The sequence below is a fragment of the Carassius gibelio genome, chromosome A19 (assembly GCF_023724105.1).
Source record: "Carassius gibelio isolate Cgi1373 ecotype wild population from Czech Republic chromosome A19, carGib1.2-hapl.c, whole genome shotgun sequence".
In the NCBI taxonomy this organism is placed as follows: Eukaryota; Metazoa; Chordata; class Actinopteri; order Cypriniformes; family Cyprinidae; genus Carassius; species Carassius gibelio.
The window spans coordinates 10610724-10634170 of NC_068389.1; the positions used below are offsets into that span (position 1 = coordinate 10610724).

Consider the following 23447-nt stretch of genomic DNA (forward strand, 5'->3'; position numbering starts at 1 on the left):
TATATATATATATATATATATATATATATATATATGTATCTATTTTTTTTTTTTTTTTCATTTTAGTTAACTATAAAAACCCTGGTTCACATTCGTTAGCTGTTTTACCTCACTATCTGGTAACCACCAATTAAAATAAATAAATACACATAAATGAATAGTAATAATAATACATTTCTGTTGTGTGCCCGAAAATGGTTATTCTGCAAATTACTGTTTGCACAATTACTAAAGATAGTCACAAATCTGTAGTACAGTAAATAAGGACAAACACCTTTTCACAATTTTCCATACTAAACGTAATAAAAATATAATATAAGAATGAAGTATAACACTGTATCTATTAATATTACACGCTATTGCATCAGTTAATCGTTATACTTACTGGATAATAGGTGTCAGAGACCTCAATTATCTCACATTCTTTAAAAAATAAAGTATCAGTAATGTGGCATTTTAGTCTTTCATGGGTAAACAGCAATAAGCTCTTAATTGTGGTTTGAAACCTTGAGCGTATCAGCATCACTCACCAGTGGCAAGAGCTCAAAGGTTGATTGAATTTCTGCTGTGTGCAGTTTCTCAGAGCAGCGACTCATTTTCCACAGCTCAGTCAATGAAGCGTGTCAGTTTCGTCTCATTTCTCCAAACCCCCACCACACAGCGAACAGACCTTTCTGGTGTCACAGACCCTCCGTGTATCCGTCTGGCTCTCTACTCCATGCGGTCTGAGGTTAGATACTCAAACTCGCACACATTGAGTTGTCGGTCAGTGACATGCAATGAGTGACGGATGTACTGAAAAACTGACCTACCCTCTCAGGATGTCCTAAATAAGTTTTATTTAAAAACTTGTTTCTTGTTTACTGAGTCTCATGTCATTCCGAACTTGCATGGTTTTCTTTCCTCTGCAGGACGCACACACACACAAAGAAAGAATAATGTTTCAGCTGTTTTTATCTAAAGTCAACGGGACTCAAAACACAAACATCAACTGAAGTCCAAAGTATGGGTCTGTCCCAATACCTTACACTAACATTTGCGTTCTTGGTCACTTGTAGTGTGTGTGCATGGCAGGAAGTGCACAGGACTGTTCCAGGTCTGAAAATATCATTTCTCATAATTCACATAAAAATTTACATTCTGTCATTATTTGCTTACCCTCAATGTGAGCTCCTTTCTTCTATTGAACACAAAAAGAGATATTTTGAAGAACGTTGGCATCCAAACAGTTGATGGTAGCCATAGCCTTTTTTATACTACAGAAGTCCTTGGTAATCCATGTGACTCCACTCCATCAATTAACATCTTTCTGAAATGGAAAGCTGCATGTTTGAAATAAACAAATCCATCCAGATGTTTTTGTCTTCAAATCACTGCTTTCGGCTAAAATACGACTCCGCTAAAAACTCATCTTGTCTGAATCAAGAGAGAAATATGCACAGATCAAGCAGTGTACAAGTCAAAACAGTTCATAATAAATGTTGGTGTCTTTTCACTTAATTTATCTTTTCACTTCACAAGACATTAACCAATGGACTGGAGTCATGTGGATTACTTGTGTATCAATGTGATGTTTTTATCAAATGTTTGGACACTCATTCTGGCGGCGCCCATTCACTGCAGAGGACCCATTGGTGAGCAAGTGATGTAATGCAACATTTCTGAAAGAAACTCATCTACATCTTGGATGGCGTTTTTCCAAGATAGTTCACTTCTTTGGGTGAACAATGTGAAACCACATTGGTTATTGACCACCATATGACCATATGTCAAGATGTTCATGGTTTGCCAAATCTGATGTAGTCTTTATAAAAAAACGAAGCGTATAGGCAGGTCATCCTGAGGGCTAGGGCATATTTTCAGCACACCCAGACACACTTCGACACACTGTAGTGTTCATCTGGTGTGGCTTTTCTAAACAAACATGCCAACACATCACAGGCATCAAGCACAAACAACATTTCCTTTTCTGAATATGTGTGGCTGCAGAGTAGTGAATGATTCTTGATGATGGCTCTACGTGTGGAGCGCTGGTTAATTGATTGTTAACAGCCCACGTACTGTGAGCTATGACTTATCTGAGGGAAGGTGACTCACAGCCAGCCCTCGTGATAGAGCGAAAGAGGGAGAAAGCGGTTTAGTGGCGGCAGGGAACAAGGCTGGGATGAGTCATCGCTGTTTCCTGCATCTATTTACAGTCACTCAGACTGCCTACTGACAGACAATATGAAAAGAGACGGCTGTTTTTACAAGATCACACCCTTCCGAGAATGGTTTTCTTTCATTCACATCATCAATGAATGAAAAGGTGTCAATGAACGTGATCTTTCAGAAATAAATTAATAATAATAATACACAAAACGTCAAGTGGATTGAGTATCCTGACATTTATTTATTGGGCTTGTTCAGAGAAGAGCATTAATATACATTAACATAATGAGACGATGAGACTAGACAATTATGATGTTGTGTACAGTAAATCCCATTTCCACTTTCACACAAGTGCATTTTGTGAAAGAGTAAAGAGCAAAAATTGTGTGAGAACAAGACTATTACCTGATTTGTAATGCATAAGGGCTGAATATCTGATTAAAAAGACTCCAGGGATCCAGGAATAGAGACAGTGAGAGTAGGTTTGTGCCAGATTGTGTATATTATTATGACTGGCATTTCGAGTGTTTGCAAGGCAGTGCTGTATTATTATTGCTCAAACATTCTCCACAGGGTTTGTTCTAAACGAATAATGCTAACGTTTAAACCTCTTCCTGAATTAAGTCAACCTGAACATCTTAACATCAGACTCCATTCAAACTTTTGTTTAGAACCTTCAGCATTCAGATTCCAACGGCGATGACATTCTGAATTCCAATTGGTTTTATAAATGCATATTTACATCCTGAATGTAACTGGTCTTCTCTTTCAGAAATCATCTTTACACTTTAAAAGATGCATACCGGGCACAGGAGATGCTTTCAATATTTAGCTATTTATGACTTTTAATATTTTATGTTTTATATGCATACACTACTGTTCAAAAGTTGGGTAAGATTTTTTTGAAGATTTTTATTGCTTGCAAAGACTGCATTGATTTAATCAAATATACAGTAAAAACTAACACTGTGAAATATTATTACAATTTATTAATTTAAAATATCTTCAAATGCAATATATTCCTGTGATCAAAAGCTGAATTTTCAGCATCATTACTCTAGTCTTCAGTGTCACATGATCCTTCAGAAATTATTCTAAAATATTGATTTGCTGTTCAAAAAAACATTTATTATTATCAGCAATGTTGAAAACAGTTGTGCTGCTTCATATTTTCATGGACACTGTGATACACTGATAAATACAAAGTTATGAATGTAAAAAGTCTTTACCGTCAGTTGGAATCATCCTTGATAAATAAAAGTATTAATTTCTTAAAAAATAAAATAAAACACTTACTGACCCCAAACTATTCTGAACTTTCTTTTACTGCCCTTTAACCACTCGGTGGCTCTTCATTTGATCAATACTGTATAATATACAAAAATACAAAAACTATTTTGACAATAATTATTGTGCTTGACAACAGATGGCACAAGTATGTCAATTTAATTAGCTTAGCATATAATTATCAAACACAAATAAGACTCCCAAATCTACACAAGCTTTTTTTTTTGATCACACTGACAGCACTCTTGAACGGGTATTGTCACACACCTCTTTTACGAGCACTGCTGAACCTTATCGTCCCTAGTGAGAGGAGATACTCCTCCGTCACTAGAGACTGGGCTGGGGTGCTTCATTACAGGGTCTGCTGGGCTCCTGGTTCCCCTCTTCCGTTCTCCTCTTGAGTCTTCCTGCTTTGTGGGAGTTATGGAGAAGTTAGACATCAGGATTCCACCTGCCATCAGAACCCCACCCAGAGTGAGAAGCCCTGTCCCGACCAGCACACATATGTGTAGCGAGCGATTGTGACGTATGGCCTGGTGGTCCACAAACAGCAGTTCGCCCTCGCCAAAAGCCTCAATGCGAGTGGGGATGGAATAGCCCACTGTCATGACCACCAGCCCCAATGACAGGAGCATGACACCAACGGCAAGTGTGACCTAAGAATCAATAAGTTTGATTTTGTTAATGATCCCACTGAGTCAAGACTCTTTCTTCTGCTTGATGTGATTGACAGTTGGTGAATTGAATTGCTTCTGATTATGTATACTCTAGGCAATACATATCTTCAGTGGTATTCATTTTAATAACAGAAGTGTTTTAAAAATGTACCAGATTTCAAAACGTCATAACACCTTCAGAATGGCCAGAGGGGGCAAAGTGGAATCAATTCGAATTTGGTTTTGAACTCAAGCAAACATGCCAATTGTTAAAACAATATATAATTGAGGACTGCATCTGTTTTACACTGTCATAACACAACCAAATATGTTCTTAAAAAATAAAGGTTCTTCATTTGAATTGATGGTTCTGTGAAGAAACTTTAACATCCATGGAACCTTTCCATTCCACAAAAGATTTTTTATAGTGGAAAAGGGTTCTTCAGATGATTGAAATGTTCTTCACACCAAGAAAAATAAAATGAAGAACTGCTGACTGAAAGGTTCTTTTAAGAATCAAAAATGGTTCTTCTACGGCATTGCTCTGAAAACCGCATTTTGGACTTTATTTTTAAGAGTCTATAGTAAAAAAAAAAAAAAAAGGTACTTAAGTTAAGATTCTTAAAATGTTCCTCACACTAAGAAAAAAAACGGTTCTTCTAAGAACCCAAAAAGGTTCTACTGCCAAAGGTATCTAAACCTGTTCCTGGAGGGCCACTATCCTGCAGAGTTTAGCTCCAACCCTAAACACACTTGAATCAACTAATAAAGGTCTTCAGATTCACTAGAAACTTTTTAGGCATGTGTTTTGGGGCTGGTTGGAGCTAAACTCTACATGACGTTGGCTCTACAGGAACAGGTTTGGACACCACTGCTCTAAGGTATTGTTGCCAAAACACTCTTTTGGAACCTTTATTTTTAAAGGGTTCTCTCTGATACCTTCCAGAAGCTTGAGCTCCACCGCAGCGTTGATCTCTGGTCCTGAAAGTCCTCCTGCTGCTCCCTCATTGAGGCTGTGCACTCCTCGTAGAAGTGGTGCAAATAAGAACGCACTCCGAAAACATGACAGCCGGAGTTGACCACGTGACTGGACCCACAAAACTCAGAGCAAGAGGCCATCTCTCAGACCTGTGATTACAATCACACATCATTACAGGAAACACACAAAACATCCATCCTACAGTATTAACATCTTAACCTTCTCAGCTTTTAATTGTAATGATTTCGAGTTTTACAACAGTTTACTGCATTTCTTAATGTGACTTTTTTTTATAAATTATTTTTTTTTCAGCCTTTTCACAGTCTTAAATCAAATATAAGCGACAGTATTGTATTTTTTTTTCACAACAGCCTTTATCTATGTTCTCTCTAATCATGTAGCACCAAATTAATTTAATTTTATTGCATAGACTGACAACCTTTATTAAAAATCCATCTTGTCAATGGTGAATTACCCCTTTAACACATCGCTTTGCTTATTAATTTTCACACACAGATTTAATAATTGCATTTTTTTGGAATGTCAGTAGTATCCGTGCCTGCTATAGTTGATGTTTTCTTCGAAGTGAAAAACCACCCACTGATGAATCACACACTCTCAGAGACATAACACTCCACTACCTGTCATCCACGCTCTCAAGAGCATCATACTATTAGTAATTAAATTTACACGCACTATAGTTTGCATGCAATATTTCCATAGATTCGCTCAAATACATAATAATACTATTTAACTGTAATTAGTTTTTGATTAAAATGCAGTTTACACAAATGTTTTATTTACTCTATAATTAAGTTTAATCAAGCCCTTCATATTCTGAATACTCGGGAGGCACTATAAATGCCTCATTAGCTAAAACTGAAGATCAGAATAATGAACACACAGGCTTAAAAAGAGAATAATGCAAATTAGTTCATTAATCATTTGCAGATTAGTCTTTCAAATGCAAGAGTTTTTGGTAGTGGAAGAAAACAAAAAGCTGCAAAGGTTTTACATATAAACACATATGCTTCAACAGCATTTTCACACGTTTCTGTAACTGAAAAATGTGTTTAATAATATATTGCAAAGAGCTCATATTTGGCGGTAAACTGTCGCTTAGAAATGGAGATGGAATGAGGAGGTAGCCATAGCAACAACAGCAGACCGCAGTCATATCAGACAATCATATCAAATAACATAAAATCAGTCATTACTTATCATAAAGTAAATTCACATATCGAAAACCATTAAAACGTCTAATCTGACGTTGTCTAATCGTGGAAAGGGTGGTAAAACAACTTAAAAATGCCACTGAAATTTACTAATTTCAAAAGTAGACTCCCCTTAAGATTTTACAAAAGTCCATAGGCTATTTCGCAGACTAACTGGTCTAACATATGTCTAACATGCGCTTATTAGAGACACAACCATCTACACTCAGTGTGATAAAGTGTATGAGAATGACAACTCACCACTGCATGATTATACGCAGCGAATATTAATCAAACGACTTCATCTGCTTCCGTGAAATTCAAAACACTTTGGTTATTTTCTTATATATCTACACGATCAAACCCAATGTCTTTTAAGCACGCGTTTATGTAAATAGAGCTGCACAGAATCGTTACATTTGCTGCGATTAAATCAAGCGGGGAGATGCTGAAATGTTGGCGACAGCAATAAATATGTCAATAAACGCAAAGTCAGTAAGGAGGATTTAACGAGTCTGCCTTATTATATAAATCACAATGGCAATGGAACATTAAAGTGCCACAGACACAGTATATTGCAGATACGTCGCTATTAAAACTCATTTAAATGACTTCCCTCATATTATATTCATTTTCATAGTCGGTTTTGACGGATCCAAGCAAAACGATGTATCTGTGCAAATGTATCTTATTGGTTTAAATATATAATAGGTCAAATAAATGAGGCTACTACCGAATGTTGAGTAATCTATCCTTGTTGCTTGTTTTCGTGTCTTCATCAGCCAAAGTTTCCATTTGCTGGAGCGCGCACAATACGCATGCGCAGCTAACCTCAACAGCATTTACACACTATTCGCCTTCTACTTTCTAAAAAAAATAATATTAATGTAATGAAAAATAATGTGTAAATACGTAATCACCTTTTCGACTGCATCTATATATTCTTTTTTTTTTATAATATTGATAGGTTATTTTAATGTCCTGCAGATATTCTTTTTTTTTCACACCAAAAAATATATAAGTATATATATATATATATATATATATATATATATATATATATATATATATATATATATATATATATATATATATATATATATATATACACACCAAGACTTTTCTTTATTTTCTTTTTTTTATTTCTTTTTTTTTTTGCATTGAACTAGTAACATTTTGTATTTTTCATATAGTGTGGTGACTGTCTATGCCCTTTAATGTTTAATACAGGATGTGCCAATTAAACACATTCACAATTAGGCTACCTAAGTCTAAAGTTGTGAAAACATAATTGGTTTTTGATTCCTGCCTTCAACTTGGAGAACCATGTATACACATATATAGAGAGAGATGTGATTTAAAAAAAGAAAGAAAAACAAAATCCTCAAAGTTGTAAGTGCTCTCAGAGCATTTGTTAGCAGTTTTGCAACACCATAAGCCATGTTCAAGGTTGTGCATCTATTATGAGGCTCTGAATGATGGAAACTGCATTTTTGTAGAAATTCCACAAACTCTTCAAGTAGTTCTATGCCAGCTCATTACGACTAGCCTTGGGATATGTTTTGTGGTCAGGAATGCTTAGAAAAGTGCATGTCCTCACATGACAGGCTATGTTCATTTTAATACACACTCTTCCTTCTTCAGTCAATAAGTGTTATTACCATGGCTACACACGCAGTTACAAAGAGGCATTCAGTACACTCTCAGAAATAAAGGTACAAAAGCTCTCACTGGGGTGGTACCTTTTAAAAATGTACATGAAGGGTCCAATTAACCTAACCTTTAGTACATATTAGTACTTAAAGTGTACATATTAAAACCTAATAGGAACAAAAGTGTACCTTTTGAAAAGGTACCATCCCAGTGACAGCTTTTGTGCCTTTATTTCTGAGAGAGTACTTTAAAAAGCTTACATCTATCATGTATATATATATATATATATATATATATATATATATATATATATATATATATATATATATATATATATATATATATATATACAGTATTGTTCAAAATAATAGCAGTACAATGTGACTAACCAGAATAATCAAGGTTTTTAGTATATTTTTTATTGCTACGTGGCAAACAAGTTACCAGTAGGTTCAGTAGATTGTCAGAAAACAAACAAGACCCAGCATTCATGATATGCACGCTCTTAAGGCTGTGCAATTGGGCAATTAGTTGAAAGGGGTGTGTTCAAAAAAATAGCAGTGTCTACCTTTGACTGTACAAACTCAAAACTATTTTGTACAAACATTTTTTTTTTTTTTTCTGGGATTTAGCAATCCTGTGAATCACTAAACTAATATTTAGTTGTATGACCACAGTTTTTTAAAACTGCTTGACATCTGTGTGGCATGGAGTCAACCAACTTGTGGCACCTCTCAGCTGTTATTCCACTCCATGATTCTTTAACAACATTCCACAATTCATTCACATTTCTTGGTTTTGCTTCAGAAACAGCATTTTTGATATCACCCCACAAGTTCTCAATTGGATTAAGGTCTGGAGATTGGGCTGGCCACTCCATAACATTAATTTTGTTGGTTTGGAACCAAGACTTTGCCCGTTTACTAGTGTGTTTTGGGTCATTGTCTTGTTGAAACAACCATTTCAAGGGCATGTCCTCTTCAGCATAGGGCAACATGACCTCTTCAAGTATTTTAACATATGCAAACTGATCCATGATCCCTGGTATGCGATAAATAGGCCCAACACCATAGTAGGAGAAACATGCCCATATCATGATGCTTGCACCTCCATGCTTCACTGTCTTCACTGTGTACTGTGGCTTGAATTCAGAGTTTGGGGGTCGTCTCACAAACTGCCTGTGGCCCTTGGACCCAAAAAGAACAATTTTACTCTCATCAGTCCACAAAATGTTCCTCCATTTCTCTTTAGGCCAGTTGATGTGTTCTTTGGTAAATTGTAACCTCTTCTGCACATGCCTTTTTTTTAACAGAGGGACTTTGCGGGGGATTCTTGAAAATAGATTAGCTTCACACAGACGTCTTCTAACTGTCACAGTACTTACAGGTAACTCCAGACTGTCTTTGATCATCCTGGAGGTGATCATTGGCTGAGCCTTTGCCATTCTGGTTATTCTTCTATCCATTTTGATGGTTGTCTTCCGTTTTCTTCCACGTCTCTCTGGTTTTGCTCTCCATTTTAAGGCATTGGAGATCATTTTAGCTGAACAGCCTATCATTTTTTGCACCTCTTTATAGGTTTTCCCCTCTCTAATCAACTTTTTAATCAAAGTACGCTGTTCTTCTGAACAATGTCTTGAACGACCCATTTTCCTCAGCTTTCAAATGCATGTTCAACAAGTGTTCTTCATCCTTAAATAGGGGCCACCTGATTCACACCTGTTTCTTCACAAAATTGATGACCTCAGTGATTGAATGCCACACTGCTATTTTTTTGAACACACCCCTTTCAACTAATTGCCCAATTGCACAGCCTTAAGAGCGTGCATATCATGAATGCTGGGTCTCATTTGTTTTCTGAGAATCTACTGAACCTACTGGTAACTTGTTTGCCACGTAGCAATAAAAAAATATACGAAAAACCTTGATTATTCTGGTTAGTCACATTGTACTGCTATTATTTTGAACAATACTGTATGTTGAAAAGATAATTAGAGCTGTCCATGGTGCTGAAGCTCCAGAATGACAGCTGTCTATACTGTATATTTCCGCTAATGAACTATGGTAAAGCAGATTTAAATATTGAAAATTAACACATATTATGAGTTGTTACATGCGCACTGATGAAGAGAAACACTTTCTTCAACAACTGTCTAATATTTCCCCCCTACATATAGGACATGAATATTTAAAGTGCGGGGGCGAGCACGGCAGTCCTAGAGCGCGCAGATAATGTGCTCATTATGTCGGTGAGGCGGCGAAGCATAAACACTATCAATGGCAATGCCACCGTTTCCCTCTCAGCCGTGATATACGATGCGCTTACACGGCTGGCGTCGTGTGGAGAAGCCAACGGAGTTCAAAAAGTCAAGAGACGCGTCGCCTGATGTAGCGGGACCCAGACAGTTTGCCCGCGTGCCAAAATGGAGATGTTACATCATCTTAATGGTCAAACAATGGGGCGTTGCGATGAATAATACATGTCATCTCAACCTAAGCCAAGCCTATTTCACGAGGGCTGAGGTAAACCCCGCGCCTGAGTATGCAATAGTATGCAAAAGCAGTATGTCAAATGGGTGTCAGAATGCGAAGTGGTCATGATACAGTTAGTGCACAGTCCTGTGTGCAACCAGAGGAAATTTTGCTATTATATGAGGCAATTGAAGCTGAGAAACCATTACATTTGAGAAGTTAAAAAATAAAAATGGTGGAGACAGCTCTTTTTAACTGTAAGAAGTCAGGTGGTTTTAAACTGGGGTCTGGGGGTTGCAAAATATTTTATAAAATGGATTTATTAAGGCTTTCAAAGTATTGACTGAATAGTTCACCCAAAACGTTTCTGAAAATTTACTCTCCCTCAGGCCATCCCAGATGTAGATGAGTTTGTTTCCTTAATCTGAAAGGAGTTGGAGAATTTTAGCATTACATCATTTGCTCACCAATGGATCCTTGGTAGTGAATGGGTACCATCAGAATGAGAGTCCAAACAGCTGATAAAAATATCACAATAATCCACAAGCAGTACACTTGACTCCAGTCCATCGACTCTTGTCCTCTCACATCAAAATCCATTAACATATTCATTTAGAATGGTTTTAAACGTTTTGTTGTTGTTGTTGTAAACAGTGCTTGATCTGTTCATATTTCTCTCCTGATCCAGACTAAATGACTTTTTCACTGCATGGAGAAAGCAATATTATGGATCATATTTTAGCCAGAAATACCTGCCTGAAGTTAAAAACTTCTTAATGCTGGATTTGTTTATTGTAAACACACCACTTTTCACTTCACAAGACATTAATTGATGGACTGGAGTAGTGTGGATTACTTGTAGATTATTGGGATGTTTTTATCATCTGTTTGGACTCTCATTCTGACGGCACCCATTCACTGCAGAGGATCCATTGGTGATCTCATCTACGTCTTTGATGACCTGAGGGTGAGTACATTTTCAGCAAATTAATTTCTGGGTGAACTCCCAATATTAATGAAATATGTGTTGTGCTTTTTTTGTTAACACGCTTGCAAACTTGACTTTATTGCAGCTTCATTCTGCTTTCTAAAGGCTGGTTGGAAACCAAGAGACTAATTGTGATTTTAATTATAATTAATAGTAAAGAGTGAATATGAATCATTTGCACTTGTGTTGTGTATAGAGTTTCACCTTGCAACCATGGCCTTTCTCTTGCTCACTGTGGCGCTTTAGAACAGTATTTATTATGTAAATCGGTATGCAAATAAATGTAAAACATTTTCTTCAGGGTTACATCTAACATTACTGTAATAGTGGACTGAAAAAATAAAATAATAAAACAGTATTAACTTAATACAAAGTAATGGTTCAATCATTTTTTTTAGGCTTTTGTATAATGACAATACAATTTAACAATATATATAAAAAATATTTATTCAGTATATGCAAATATCTTCCTTAAAAAAAGAAAAAAGAACATATGTGTCAAAGGTCAGTGCCAGCATGGTGGGAAATACAGAATGTTTTTCACCAATGGTCAAATCAAAAAGCTCTTTAATTCGGTGTATATATATATATATATATATATATATATATATATATATATATATATATATATATTCTGCAATGTTTAAGTGTCTTCTTTGTTCAAACTATGGAAAGTTAGCATTTTTTTACCCATAAATAAACAAGTAGGAAAAAAAACGTATGATTCGGGTTTATTGCCAAGATAATGTTTCTTTCTTTCAGTCTTAAGAGTTTATATTCACTAATCCGTCACCATTTTTGTCATTGCTGGTTACATAAGGATATTGTTTTCTCTCTTTTTCTGTCTCTTTTCCAGACACAGTGGCCTAGATTTCACACATGGTGATTTGTGTCTGAGTGATGCTGCTTGCACAACTTGGGGGGATGCGTTGAGTTCAAGTTTTAAACCACCTGAACGCTAGATGGCGCTATCATCCCAGACTGCTCATGACAGAGCAGCTCTTGTCTTTGTCTTGTCCACGAGACACAGTCATCTAGAAGTGCCTGATGGTACAGTTACATTTTGCAGACAAGTTTCCTCTGGAATGTACAGTATGTGAACAAATGTTGTTTGTCATACTATATAACAAACATTCCTATTACTTTTACTATTTTAACTCCTAAAAACATTCTTCTTAGACAAGATTTGACTATCAGTTGAATGCTTGAAGTGCCTCATCAACAGTCCAGAGGCGTAAAACCCATCACCAACAAAGGGCACATTTATAGGTTTCAATCCACAGAGGTAAACATGTCATACTTGCCTATGAATCCAGTGTTGGCACGGCGGACTGCTCGCATTCTCTACTCAGCCCTGCCTGCACCCCCTGCCATCTGTCCCAGTGTCCTACACACGCAGCTCGCTCTGCACACAGCCCCAGGGCAGGAGCGGGGGGTACGGCGGCACAGCAGTCCCGACATCTGCTGCTTCTGTGGGCTGCATGGATGCAGAGGCCCCCTGGGTCCCAGAGAACAGCAGCAGAGGCCGGCAGCCACACCGTCCGGCAGGGTACTATTGTCTCTCTGCTACATCATAGTGGTGTCTGAGAGCATGACCCATGTCAGCAATCACCGCTCACGCTCCTCTGGGTGAAGGGTGGAAGGCGTTTTGTGCCATTTGCCTTGATTGCTAGGCTGTAAGGTCAATTTGACCTGAATGAATATTAAAATTGTATGGAATGTTAAGCGTGACAGTTGGCATACAGATTCATTGTGCGTGTTGGGGTTTAAAAGACATCTGCGGTAATATTGATTTGACTACACTGGTGAAACTTGGACTGAATAACACAATAGTCTTATGTAGAGCTGCTTTAGAGCTGAATCGAAGTTGTGAAGAACTAAATTACAATGAAGTCATTAAGCTGAATTGAACGGTTTACTGAATTGATGAATTTGCATCATCGACACTGCTATTAAACTGAACTGAATCAATACGGAAGTGACTTGAGTTGAATATCTACACTGTTGGCTTCTGTAGAGCTGCTTATAGCTGAAATGAACTTGATTCATAATTGATCATTTTACACAGTTATTGAACTGAACTGAATCAGCACTGACATAAGAACTGAACTGAATCAGCAATGACATAACTGGAGCTTAATAATGATTCTAGTGCTTTTTTTGTAGGGCTGCTTTTCAAATTCATTTCATAATTGATGAAATCTGCAACATAGACATTACTATTAAACTGAACTGAATCAACACTAAAGTGACTTGAGCTGACTAACAATGCTATTGCCTTCTCTACAGCTGAACTGAACTTGATTCATAATTCATGAACTTTAGAGTTACTGAAATGAACTGAATCAACAGTGAACCGATGTGAGCTGAATAATGACACAACAATGACATTGTGTTATTCATCTTAAGTTTGTGTATTGATTCTGTTTATTACTATGAAGCTGCAATCTGTATTGTATAAAGCACAAATATGACTTGGCTTGCTGAGGTGCAAAATGACTTCATTATTTTATTACTTACTGAAAAAAAATATCACTGGGAAAATGTAAGATGTTTTATTCCAGTTTTCTGCTATCTGCTAAAAAAAGTTGTTTTTGTTCCTTGAACTAGATTTAATCCCCTTCAAAAGTCCTCCAACTGCCCTGGCATGTTATTATATTTCACATATATATCAAACCATAAGTGCACCAAAATAAAAATGTGAGTTTTATTGTCCTCCAAAAAGATAAGACGTAAACTCTGTTCACTTTGTTCCCCCTGGCTGTATAACTAAAATAATACTTACAATTATAGGCTAATAAGTGTGCATTGGTGGCTTACTGCTGCATCAAAAACAGGTTTGATGGCTGATGCTGAATCAAATTATTTCAAATGTCAAAATATCCTTTTGTAAGACTGGTAAAAAAGTAACAGTCAATTTGAGGGGTTCACTTAAGTAGTCTTTAAACGTAATCTAATGTAACATTAACCTAATATAGTCCACATAAATAATGATAAAGCAGTCATGTTTTGTCCTGTGGGTGTCAAGCATTAACAAGCCCATAAATTCTCAAAATAAGCCCCAAAATACCTCAACTGACCAGATCTATAAGCGAAAAGCCCAACATTGCTTAACACTGGCTCCATCAAATGACTTCCAGTTTTTATTTTTGCCATTTATTTTCACAACCCAACACTTCTAATTTTTCATTATGCCTAAAAATGTCTTGGGGGAATTGCTATTCTTTTGTGGTATGTACAAGAAATGCTTCAAAAGATGCAGCATTGTGAAAGAATACCGTTTTTGATGAGCCTACCTATGAATAATGAATATTAGAAGCACTTTGATACTCTAACACTGTAAAAGGAAAAGAATCAAATTCTCAAGGTCTTGTTTTTCATCCTCGACACAGTGCTGGAAGCCAGGGCATCACTCTCTCGCTTTCCCTCCCTCCCTGTGTCTCCCTTTTTCATTTTCCTCCCTGAGAAGCAGGGTGCAAGGCATAGCATCCACTTTTATCTCAGGAGCAATCAATAATGTATGGGACTCCTGGGCTCTCTATGGAGAGGAGCTCCTGCGTTGCTGCCGCTCTGCTGTACCACTCGGCACTGACAGCCCTGCTCAGCACCCGTCTGCCTGCCTCAACTCGGGCCTCCAATTAAACACAGTACTTAGTGAATCCGGCAGCTCGTGTACAAGCAGAGCGCTTTGGAGGAGCCCCCTCCTTCTCTCCCAACAACCTCTGGAGACCCCCTAACCTACTCGCCCACAACGTATTGATCTTCACGCAAGATGTAAAAGACTATTGAGGTCATCATTCATTTTTTATAATTCCCAAGAAAAATGTCAAAATGTGTGGCAAAAAAAAACAAAAAACAAAAAAAAACAACAACTTTGTGTCAGATGTAATGGACTTGGCTACAAAAGCGTGAGATGCTGGGATGCCAAGGCCTTGTGTAAAACCAGGCGAAAACTTCGAACTTAGCGATTTACCCTGCAAATCTACATTAAGGGTCATTAATCTCAGAAATGCCTTTCTAAAACAGTCTGGCTTACAACAAAGAAGCATTCAAATGAGGTGAACATAGGCCATTCTGCAGATGTGCTATAGATGAGGGCGCTCAAGCAGATGTGGACTCCGGCAGCTCTCCGTTGAGGCCGGGCCATGTTGTTGTCACTGCTGAGAGCCGGTAATAACAAAGACTGATGCTGCTGAATGCATTAGACTGTATAAAACATTCAGAGTGTTCCAATGCACTGCCGGCCCGCTGACCAGGGCTAATTGGACGTGTTTATTCAAGGCACTTTCACACCAATAAATATTTAAATGCGCTTAAACTTCTACCTGATGTAGTCTGCATAGCCATTGCACTGATAAAATCAATTCTTAATCAGTCTTTTTTCCAGTTAAAATATACAAACATCCCTACAGCTGTCAACTGATAAACACAATGAACACGATGATGAAGATAGGCAGTCTTTAATAAATCTACAGAAGATAAATCCAAACAGAGAGAAGGCTTGCTAACATCGACAAGACACGACAAAAAAAGACAGAGAAAGAGAGCAACTTACACAAGCAGACTAGACTTATTAATGACACACACCTGAACAGATACAAACAAACAAACAAACCAAACAAAAAATAGGGTAGATAAGGAAGTGGGAAGATAAATTCTCTAACACACATTTTCTAACACCCCCCCCCCCCAAAAAAAAAACAACCAAAACAATAACAACAACTAAAATCTCATAATAGGCGTTCAAAAATAGCTAACTAAATAAATAACAATGCAAATGTTTGCTTGCCAATGTGAGTGGACTTTGCTACGACGTCTTAGTTGGTCTCACATTACAGGCTGAAGGTCTGAATTTCATGGCAGCTTTCATTGGCTAAGGCCCGCCCATGAGGCCATTTGACGAACAACAAACCAACAACCAATCCCAGTTCGTTTCGTTCATCGTCACTTTTCGAGGTGTGGAAATGTCGCCACAGTAAAAGACCGGTGTTTAAAACTCTATATTTAAAATATTCTATGGCGTGAACTTTAAATATTTCACATACTTTTGAAAATCCGGTGTTTAGTTGATCCTGATAAGCGCTCTTCTTCACAGTTGTAAACATGGCGGCTTTCTTCTTTTGTGAGGGGGTTTGGCTCCACGGTGTTTCCAGGCGGACCGTTAACGAATGCGACACACAAGTTTTGCAGAAATCCAATTCAATGATGACTTCGATACTCATGAAGTGTTTCCACTTTTGTGTCCCGTATGCATCAGGCATTTAGCCAACGGTCCATGGACATGACCTCTGAGGCTGAGACTAGAATCATATCCCATAATGCATCATTATTATTATATATACAGTTATTTGTCATAAACCCAACATGCATTGTTTTCACAGTAAATTTTCTTTATTTTTGACAATATATAAAAAAGTAGTCACATCAGGATCTTTTATGTGCTCAAGTTTGTTATTTCAAACATAATAGAAGCGACGCAGCCGTTTTTTCTATGCGGGTCTGCGCTGCAGCGAGATGAAAACATCTAAACTTTTCAGAATGCCGCAAGCACACCGCGCGTCATGTGACAAGAGAACCAACCAATTAGCTTCAGCGTTTCAGTAATAACAGCTCAGCCAAGATGGAGGAACAGTTGATCATAGCTGTACATTGATAGACATTTTTAAATGAATATAGTAGCAGAGCTATTGCAAGAGATTTTCAGTATTGGAAATTCATTTATTCTAAGTTTCCGTGTCATCATGGAGAGCACAGCAAGTTCCCGAGCTTTTCAAAGGATTTTTAGACGCAACATGTGAACTGCCATGTTAAGCATATTTCTAGAAGAATTTCCCCGTTCATTGTTAAATTGTAATTACTCAAATAATTAGCTACTGAGTAATAGCAGAGACAGTTTATAAGAGACATATCACTTCCTCAATCCTCAATACAACTATATAAGGAAAACCCGTAACGGCAAAGATGGCGGTTGTGTGCACATGTCCCACCCCTCCTGCTGGAAAGCCAATCATCTGCTTCTAACAGTCAAGCCGGGAAACATTTAAGCCTATCGTCTGGCTCCACTGATGTAAGCGCACAGTTGAGGAACCCTTGCGCATGCATAGTAAAGGTATAACCTGTGGGGGAAAGGGTGTTTTAAACCTTATTTTGGGGCAAAGTCATCAATTTTATTCAGCGATTTTTGTTATATTTCACTGCGGTTTCTATACATGCTATTTTTATGTCCAGGTGACCAGTGAAAGTGCAGTTCTGACTCTCTGCCCATTCATTCAGATAGGATCTGGTCTTGTTATTCTGAAATAGCTGCCCGGAGGCGTTGCCAAGATGGCGGCCGAGTGGCACGACTTGCCTGAAAGGACTTTGGTAATTGTAAATGTGCTTACTAAGGTTAAGGTTCAGTATAAGGTTAGTAGGGTTGCACTTTCTTTTACAGTACGTGTACTAACATGTACTTATAGTGTACTTACAGTGTATTTATCTAATAAAGTTCTGGTAATACGAGGTAACTACATGGGGTAGGGTTAGGTTTAGGGGTAGGTTCAGGGTTAGTACCTAGTTATTACATAGTTATTGTAATTACTATAATAAGTACATAGTATGTGCATGAGGAACAGGACTGTTAAATAAAATGCTACCGTTAGTTGTACGGTTAGTTTAGCATGTAATTATACACAATTTACTGTTATTACTATTGTAAGTACGTTACGTGTAACTACATACAATTTTACTAATGTTACTTTTCTTATGACTTTATTTTCGTAATATTATGACTTTAAACTCACAATGTCACAAAGTCACTTTATTCTCATAATTTTTACTTTAAGCTTTTTTTTTTATATTTCTTTAATTGCCAATAATATTATGATTTAACTTCATTATGATTTCACTTAATTATCTACGTCTTTAATTTTTTTATATTAGGAGTTTTATCTCATAATGCTACAATTCTATTTGTATAATTTTGTCTTTATTCGCAAAGAACACTAATACTGGAATATTATGACTTTTATGTTTCTAAACTTTATGACTTCATTCTCATAAAAGCCCTATTATATGATTATTTTTAAAACATTATGGCTTTATCCCCCAAAATCAACTTTTTTTTTTTTTTTACATGCACTTAAACACACATACTTCTGCAGTTTTGCTTTTCAAGTGAACTTATTTGGTATGAGTGTTTATAAATGTTTATTGGAGAAAAAAAAAAGATAAATTAAGATACTATTTTTATGCAGTATTCATGGTTAGGGTTGCTGCTCCAAGGGTTAACATGCCTCACAAAGACCTTTAGTGGAAAGAATATCGTTCAACCCCCCTCCAGGATTCTTCAGGGATGTCTTCTCCACATGTCTCTGACACTGAACCTCCCTGTGATGACCATGTCCTCCTCTTCTGGATGATAGACTACATCTCAGTGTTGGCAGAATGATGACAGCATGTCTAATCTAACTCAGCGTGGATGCAAGCAAGATGGGCCTTATCCAGCACACAGGCCTTGAATTTCCAGCCTCTATGGGAACAATGTGATAAAGTGGCATGATATTCCCTCCAGGAGACGCCACGAGTGGAAAAAAAGTGCGCTGAGGTCTGTGTCAACATTGGCTATTAGCGTCTCACAAATCAGCTGAGTTAACAGGGGGAAATAGCTTTCAGACTCTCCCCTCTGGAGGAGCGACAGAGAAAGAGCTCGATAGTCCTGCACAGCTAGCCATTCATAGACCCCCAATTTATGGGCGACCCCAGAACAGGGCATCTTTGTGTGGAGGCCTTCACTGTACCGAACGCAGCTGAATAAATTATGCTTTCATTGGGCACCTTGCCCGCTCCTCTCCATAGCTTCAACTAAACTTTTTCAATTTTTTTAGAGTGTGTAATGGTCTGACTTTCTCCGCCTCACTGTAAAAAAAGATATGATCAATAAGTCATGGCAACATAATTTTTTCCTTCTCCCCCCATTACTTTAACTTATCCAAAACAATTTATTCAATTTCAAATGTATTTTTTTTTTAAGTTACAGTATATGAGACTTGCCTTGATTTTTTATGTTTAATATAACCAAAAAAGTTAGAGTTGAAAGTTAAAAAGTTGAAATTACTTGCACAGCCAATGCCATTATGATAAAATGCTAATATTATGAGATTATAATAATTTTCTTCATATGCACATTAAGCATTTTTATGTTTTAGAAAAATGGCCCCTTTGATGCTACTTTTCTCATTTTCTCATTTTATTTCATAATATTATTTTAATATTCATTAAAAAAGATGAAATGATCAGTAAGTCATGGCAACATATTTTTCCATTACTTTAAAAGGGTCATGAACTAAGAAATCAAAGTTCCCTTGAGGGTTTGACATATCAGAGGTCATTGTACTATAAAAACATCCTGTAAGTTTCAGAACTAAAAAACGTTCTTGTTAGTCTAAAAACAGCCCAAACTGAAGCCAATCTGCCAAAATGACAGCTTGTGGAATGTGAGGCTAAACCCCGCCTCCGCAGAAGAAGATCAACGCCTGCTTCTACATCACTGCTTGTTTAGCCCCGCCCACTGATTCACGCATGTAGTGTAAATAACAAGAGAGGCAAACTTAGGTATACACTGAAACCAAACAATAAAGATGCTCTGAAGACAACAAGATGTTGCAGTGCCAAGTTGTAGAAAAACACAGTCTTTGCATCGCCTTCCTTCTAATCCCAACATTACGAAAGAATGGATAAACTTTATTTTAAATGAAGTTCCAGATCACATCAGTAAGAACTTGGTTCTGTGTTCACTTCATTTTACCATGGATTTGTTTACAAACAAGACAATTCAACACAGGGGTTTTCAGAAAGATTGAAACTAAAAGACAATGCTGTATGGCTACATTGGTTCTGACAGTAATGTTGAACCACACAAGTGTCAGTAACTTTTATGTGGTCACCACTGATTTGTCTGTTATTCCAGATTATTTGATATGTTCTGAGTATTTCTGAATTTTTTAACTAAATCACAGCAGCATCCATCTATGAAGGATGAAAGCTGTCAAACGTACACAACATTTAGCCAATCATAGCAGTAGGCATTTACTTCTGAGTGGACAATTTGCCACACCTATTCAAATGAGGGGGTCAAAACAGGACAGAAGATAGTATGGGTGTAAGAAAATATCGATACACATGAGTATCACGATATTTAGTTTGGCGATACTGTATTCTCAATTCTCAAAAATGTAATATCGATATAATAAAAATTATACAAGATTCATGGAAGCTTGTTTCGTTTTGAGTTTATTTCCCGACCACTAGATGGCTGAAAAAAAATAAAGTTGGTTAACACTTTATTTTGATGGCCCCTTTTGAACATTCTGTTGACAATACATAATGTTGCACCTACATGTCTACGAACGGTGAACATGATTTCACCAAGTACAACATGTTTCTGTTTTAACATCCTTATTGACCCTGGAACAACATTTCAATTAACCAATCAGAATTGAGGGATAAGTTTTCAGGAAATGTCAGTTTTAGACTTTAGATACTTCTACACCCTTCTTATTAACCTATTAATTTTCCTTTGATTTAAGGAATAGATTATGGGTAGGGTTAAGTTTAGGGTAGGGATTGGGTTAGGTTTATATATTTGGACAGAAATGTTATCCAGAATCAACAAAAGATGTTGATCCAGGAACATGTCTTGGCAAAATCACAGTGAACGTCTTCTAACTTAGAGTATTAGACGACTTTCTGCTTAATATCTGCTAACTCTTTATTGGGATGGTCTCAAAACAGACATTCTACTAACTTTAAGTAACTTTGCAAATACATATCAACTTATTTTAACCCTAACCCTACCAGTCTACTAATACTCTACTAACACACTAATGAGAGTTAGTAGACATGTACTGTAGGTGCCAAGTTACTTATCAAAATAAAGTGAAACCAAAATTTGGAGTTGAAATTACTTATACAGCCAGTTTTGAAGTTGAAGTAGATTTTATTTTATTTTTTTCAGTTCTTGGCCTTTATTCCAACATCTTTCTTGGCAAGTCATCAGTGGAAATTAAACACCATGGACTATATGATCATGTACATAACTGCCATGGTGACTCATTAAATGTCAGAGATCCACATATTGGCTTCTTTTTATATCAATCCATATTTTCTGCTGAAATATGGTCTGTTGAGTTAATTATCTTGCTCCGTTTCCATACATAGAGGCAGAAATGTAGCGATAAGAAGCAGAGTTCTGTGCTTCCATAATGAGCTTTACTATGAGTAATGGATGTAGAGTGCTGCTCAGGGTAATGTCAATGACAAGACTCCAACGCTCTCTTAATTACCTGCACATCCATGCCTAGCCTATAACGTGGGTCCATCTCCCCACTGAGTTGAAGGATCTCTCAGCCCTCATAAAGGATCCTGACAAATCGGGGTGTGAAACAGTCCCCGAGTGGATGATTCTGCTGGTCACCACCGTTAGGTTGACTTTTTTGCTCAGCTAACGCTGTCCCTGAGCTGTGCGGTTTTCAGAAACGTATCATACGCGGGGAGAACAAAAAATGTGATGCATCAATGAAACATTACATTAAAAACAGCGGAGATGCTACACACAGTGGTGTAAATCCACTACGCTTTCCTGCACCTGTCTGCATGTAACGAGAATGTTTTGGGTCTTAATGAAATTTAACATTGCTCTTGCTGGAATTAAAACAGCTGCTGCGATCTGCAGAGATGGAGTTGGGCTGACAACACCTCCATTGGCGCTAATTAGACCAGCCAAGGAGAAGAAACTCACAGAGCATATATTAGGAAGGACCATTTTGCCAAGGAACGTTCAATACTTCCATACTGGCAGTGCAAAACAATTACCGACATTCAGCATGAAATGTAACATAAGGCGTTGAAAAGTTTGCTGAAGAATTTCTTCACGTTTAGTTGGAGCTCCTGAAGCTGCTTGTTAATGCAGAGCGAGGATTATGCATCCTTTTATTAATACAAATGATGCTTGGATTTTAAAGAGTCAGATTGTCAAAGCATTTTCCTGCCGTGTGCAAGATGTGCAACATGTCTGGGCAACGTTCCCACTCCTTTCTTCACTGTTTCTCCCAGTATCACTATTGTTTCCTAACGGACAAAAGAAGAAAAATGGAAGAGAGAGGGAAAAAGAGGGAGAAAGACACAAAATGTTTTGATCTCAGTGTGTTTCAGAATAGAAAGATTCAAGCTGAGCGCTGGCACACAGAGATGCTCACCTCGTAGGATATATACAGTGATGCAGTGTTTAGAAGTTCTATTCTCAGTCCTTTGTGGTGTTGGTGAAGGTTTTGCCAAGAGAATAAAACATTAACAGGAAGGTTTTTTTTTTTTTTTTTTTTTTTTTGCTTTTACAAACATTGTATTTTCAAGTATTTTCTCTTGTTTGTCCCATGTGTGAGACTGCATTAAACGCAATCATTTTGTGGTTAAGGGTAAAAACAAGAAGAGGCACACAGAGTAAATACATACACTACTGTTGAAAAGTTTGGGGACAGTAAGATTTCGTATTAAAAAAAATAAATAAAAAAAATAAAATATATATATATATATATATATATATATATATATATATATATATATATATCAGTATTGTTCAAAATAATAGCAGTACAATGTGACTAACCAGAATAATCAAGGTTTTTAGTATATTTTTTATTGCTACGTGGCAAACAAGTTACCAGTAGGTTCAGTAGATTGTCAGAAAACAAACAAGACCCAGCATTCATGATATGCACGCTCTTAAGGCTGTGCAATTGGGCAATTAGTTGAAAGGGGTGTGTTCAAAAAAATAGCAGTTTCTACCTTTGACTGTACAAACTCAAAACTATTTTGTACAAACATTTTTTTTTTCTGGGATTTAGCAATCCTGTGAATCACTAAACTAATATTTAGTTGTATGACCACAGTTTTTTAAAACTGCTTGACATCTGTGTGGCATGGAGTCAACCAACTTGTGGCACCTCTCAGCTGTTATTCCACTCCATGATTCTTTAACAACATTCCACAATTCATTCACATTTCTTGGTTTTG

At 37.0% G+C, this 23447-nt stretch overlaps 1 protein-coding gene across 2 annotated transcripts; it reads right to left on the reverse strand.

The window, feature by feature from the left end:
- Positions 1-2372: 2372 nt before the first annotated feature.
- On the reverse strand, positions 2373-7096 carry LOC127935152 (neurensin-1-like). Of its 2 annotated transcripts, none has more exons than XM_052532767.1 (3): positions 7021-7096; positions 5034-5222; positions 2373-4094 (listed from the first exon to the last, which is right to left on the reverse strand). In XM_052532767.1, exons 2-3 carry the CDS (start codon positions 5211-5213, stop codon positions 3711-3713), a joined length of 564 nt encoding a protein of 187 aa, XP_052388727.1. In that variant the 5' UTR covers positions 5214-5222; positions 7021-7096; the 3' UTR covers positions 2373-3710. The 2 variants fall into 2 exon arrangements, with proteins under 2 accessions (XP_052388727.1, XP_052388726.1); XM_052532766.1 differs by lacking the exon at positions 7021-7096 and adding an exon at positions 6549-6929.
- Between the last annotated feature and the right edge of the window lie 16351 nt (positions 7097-23447).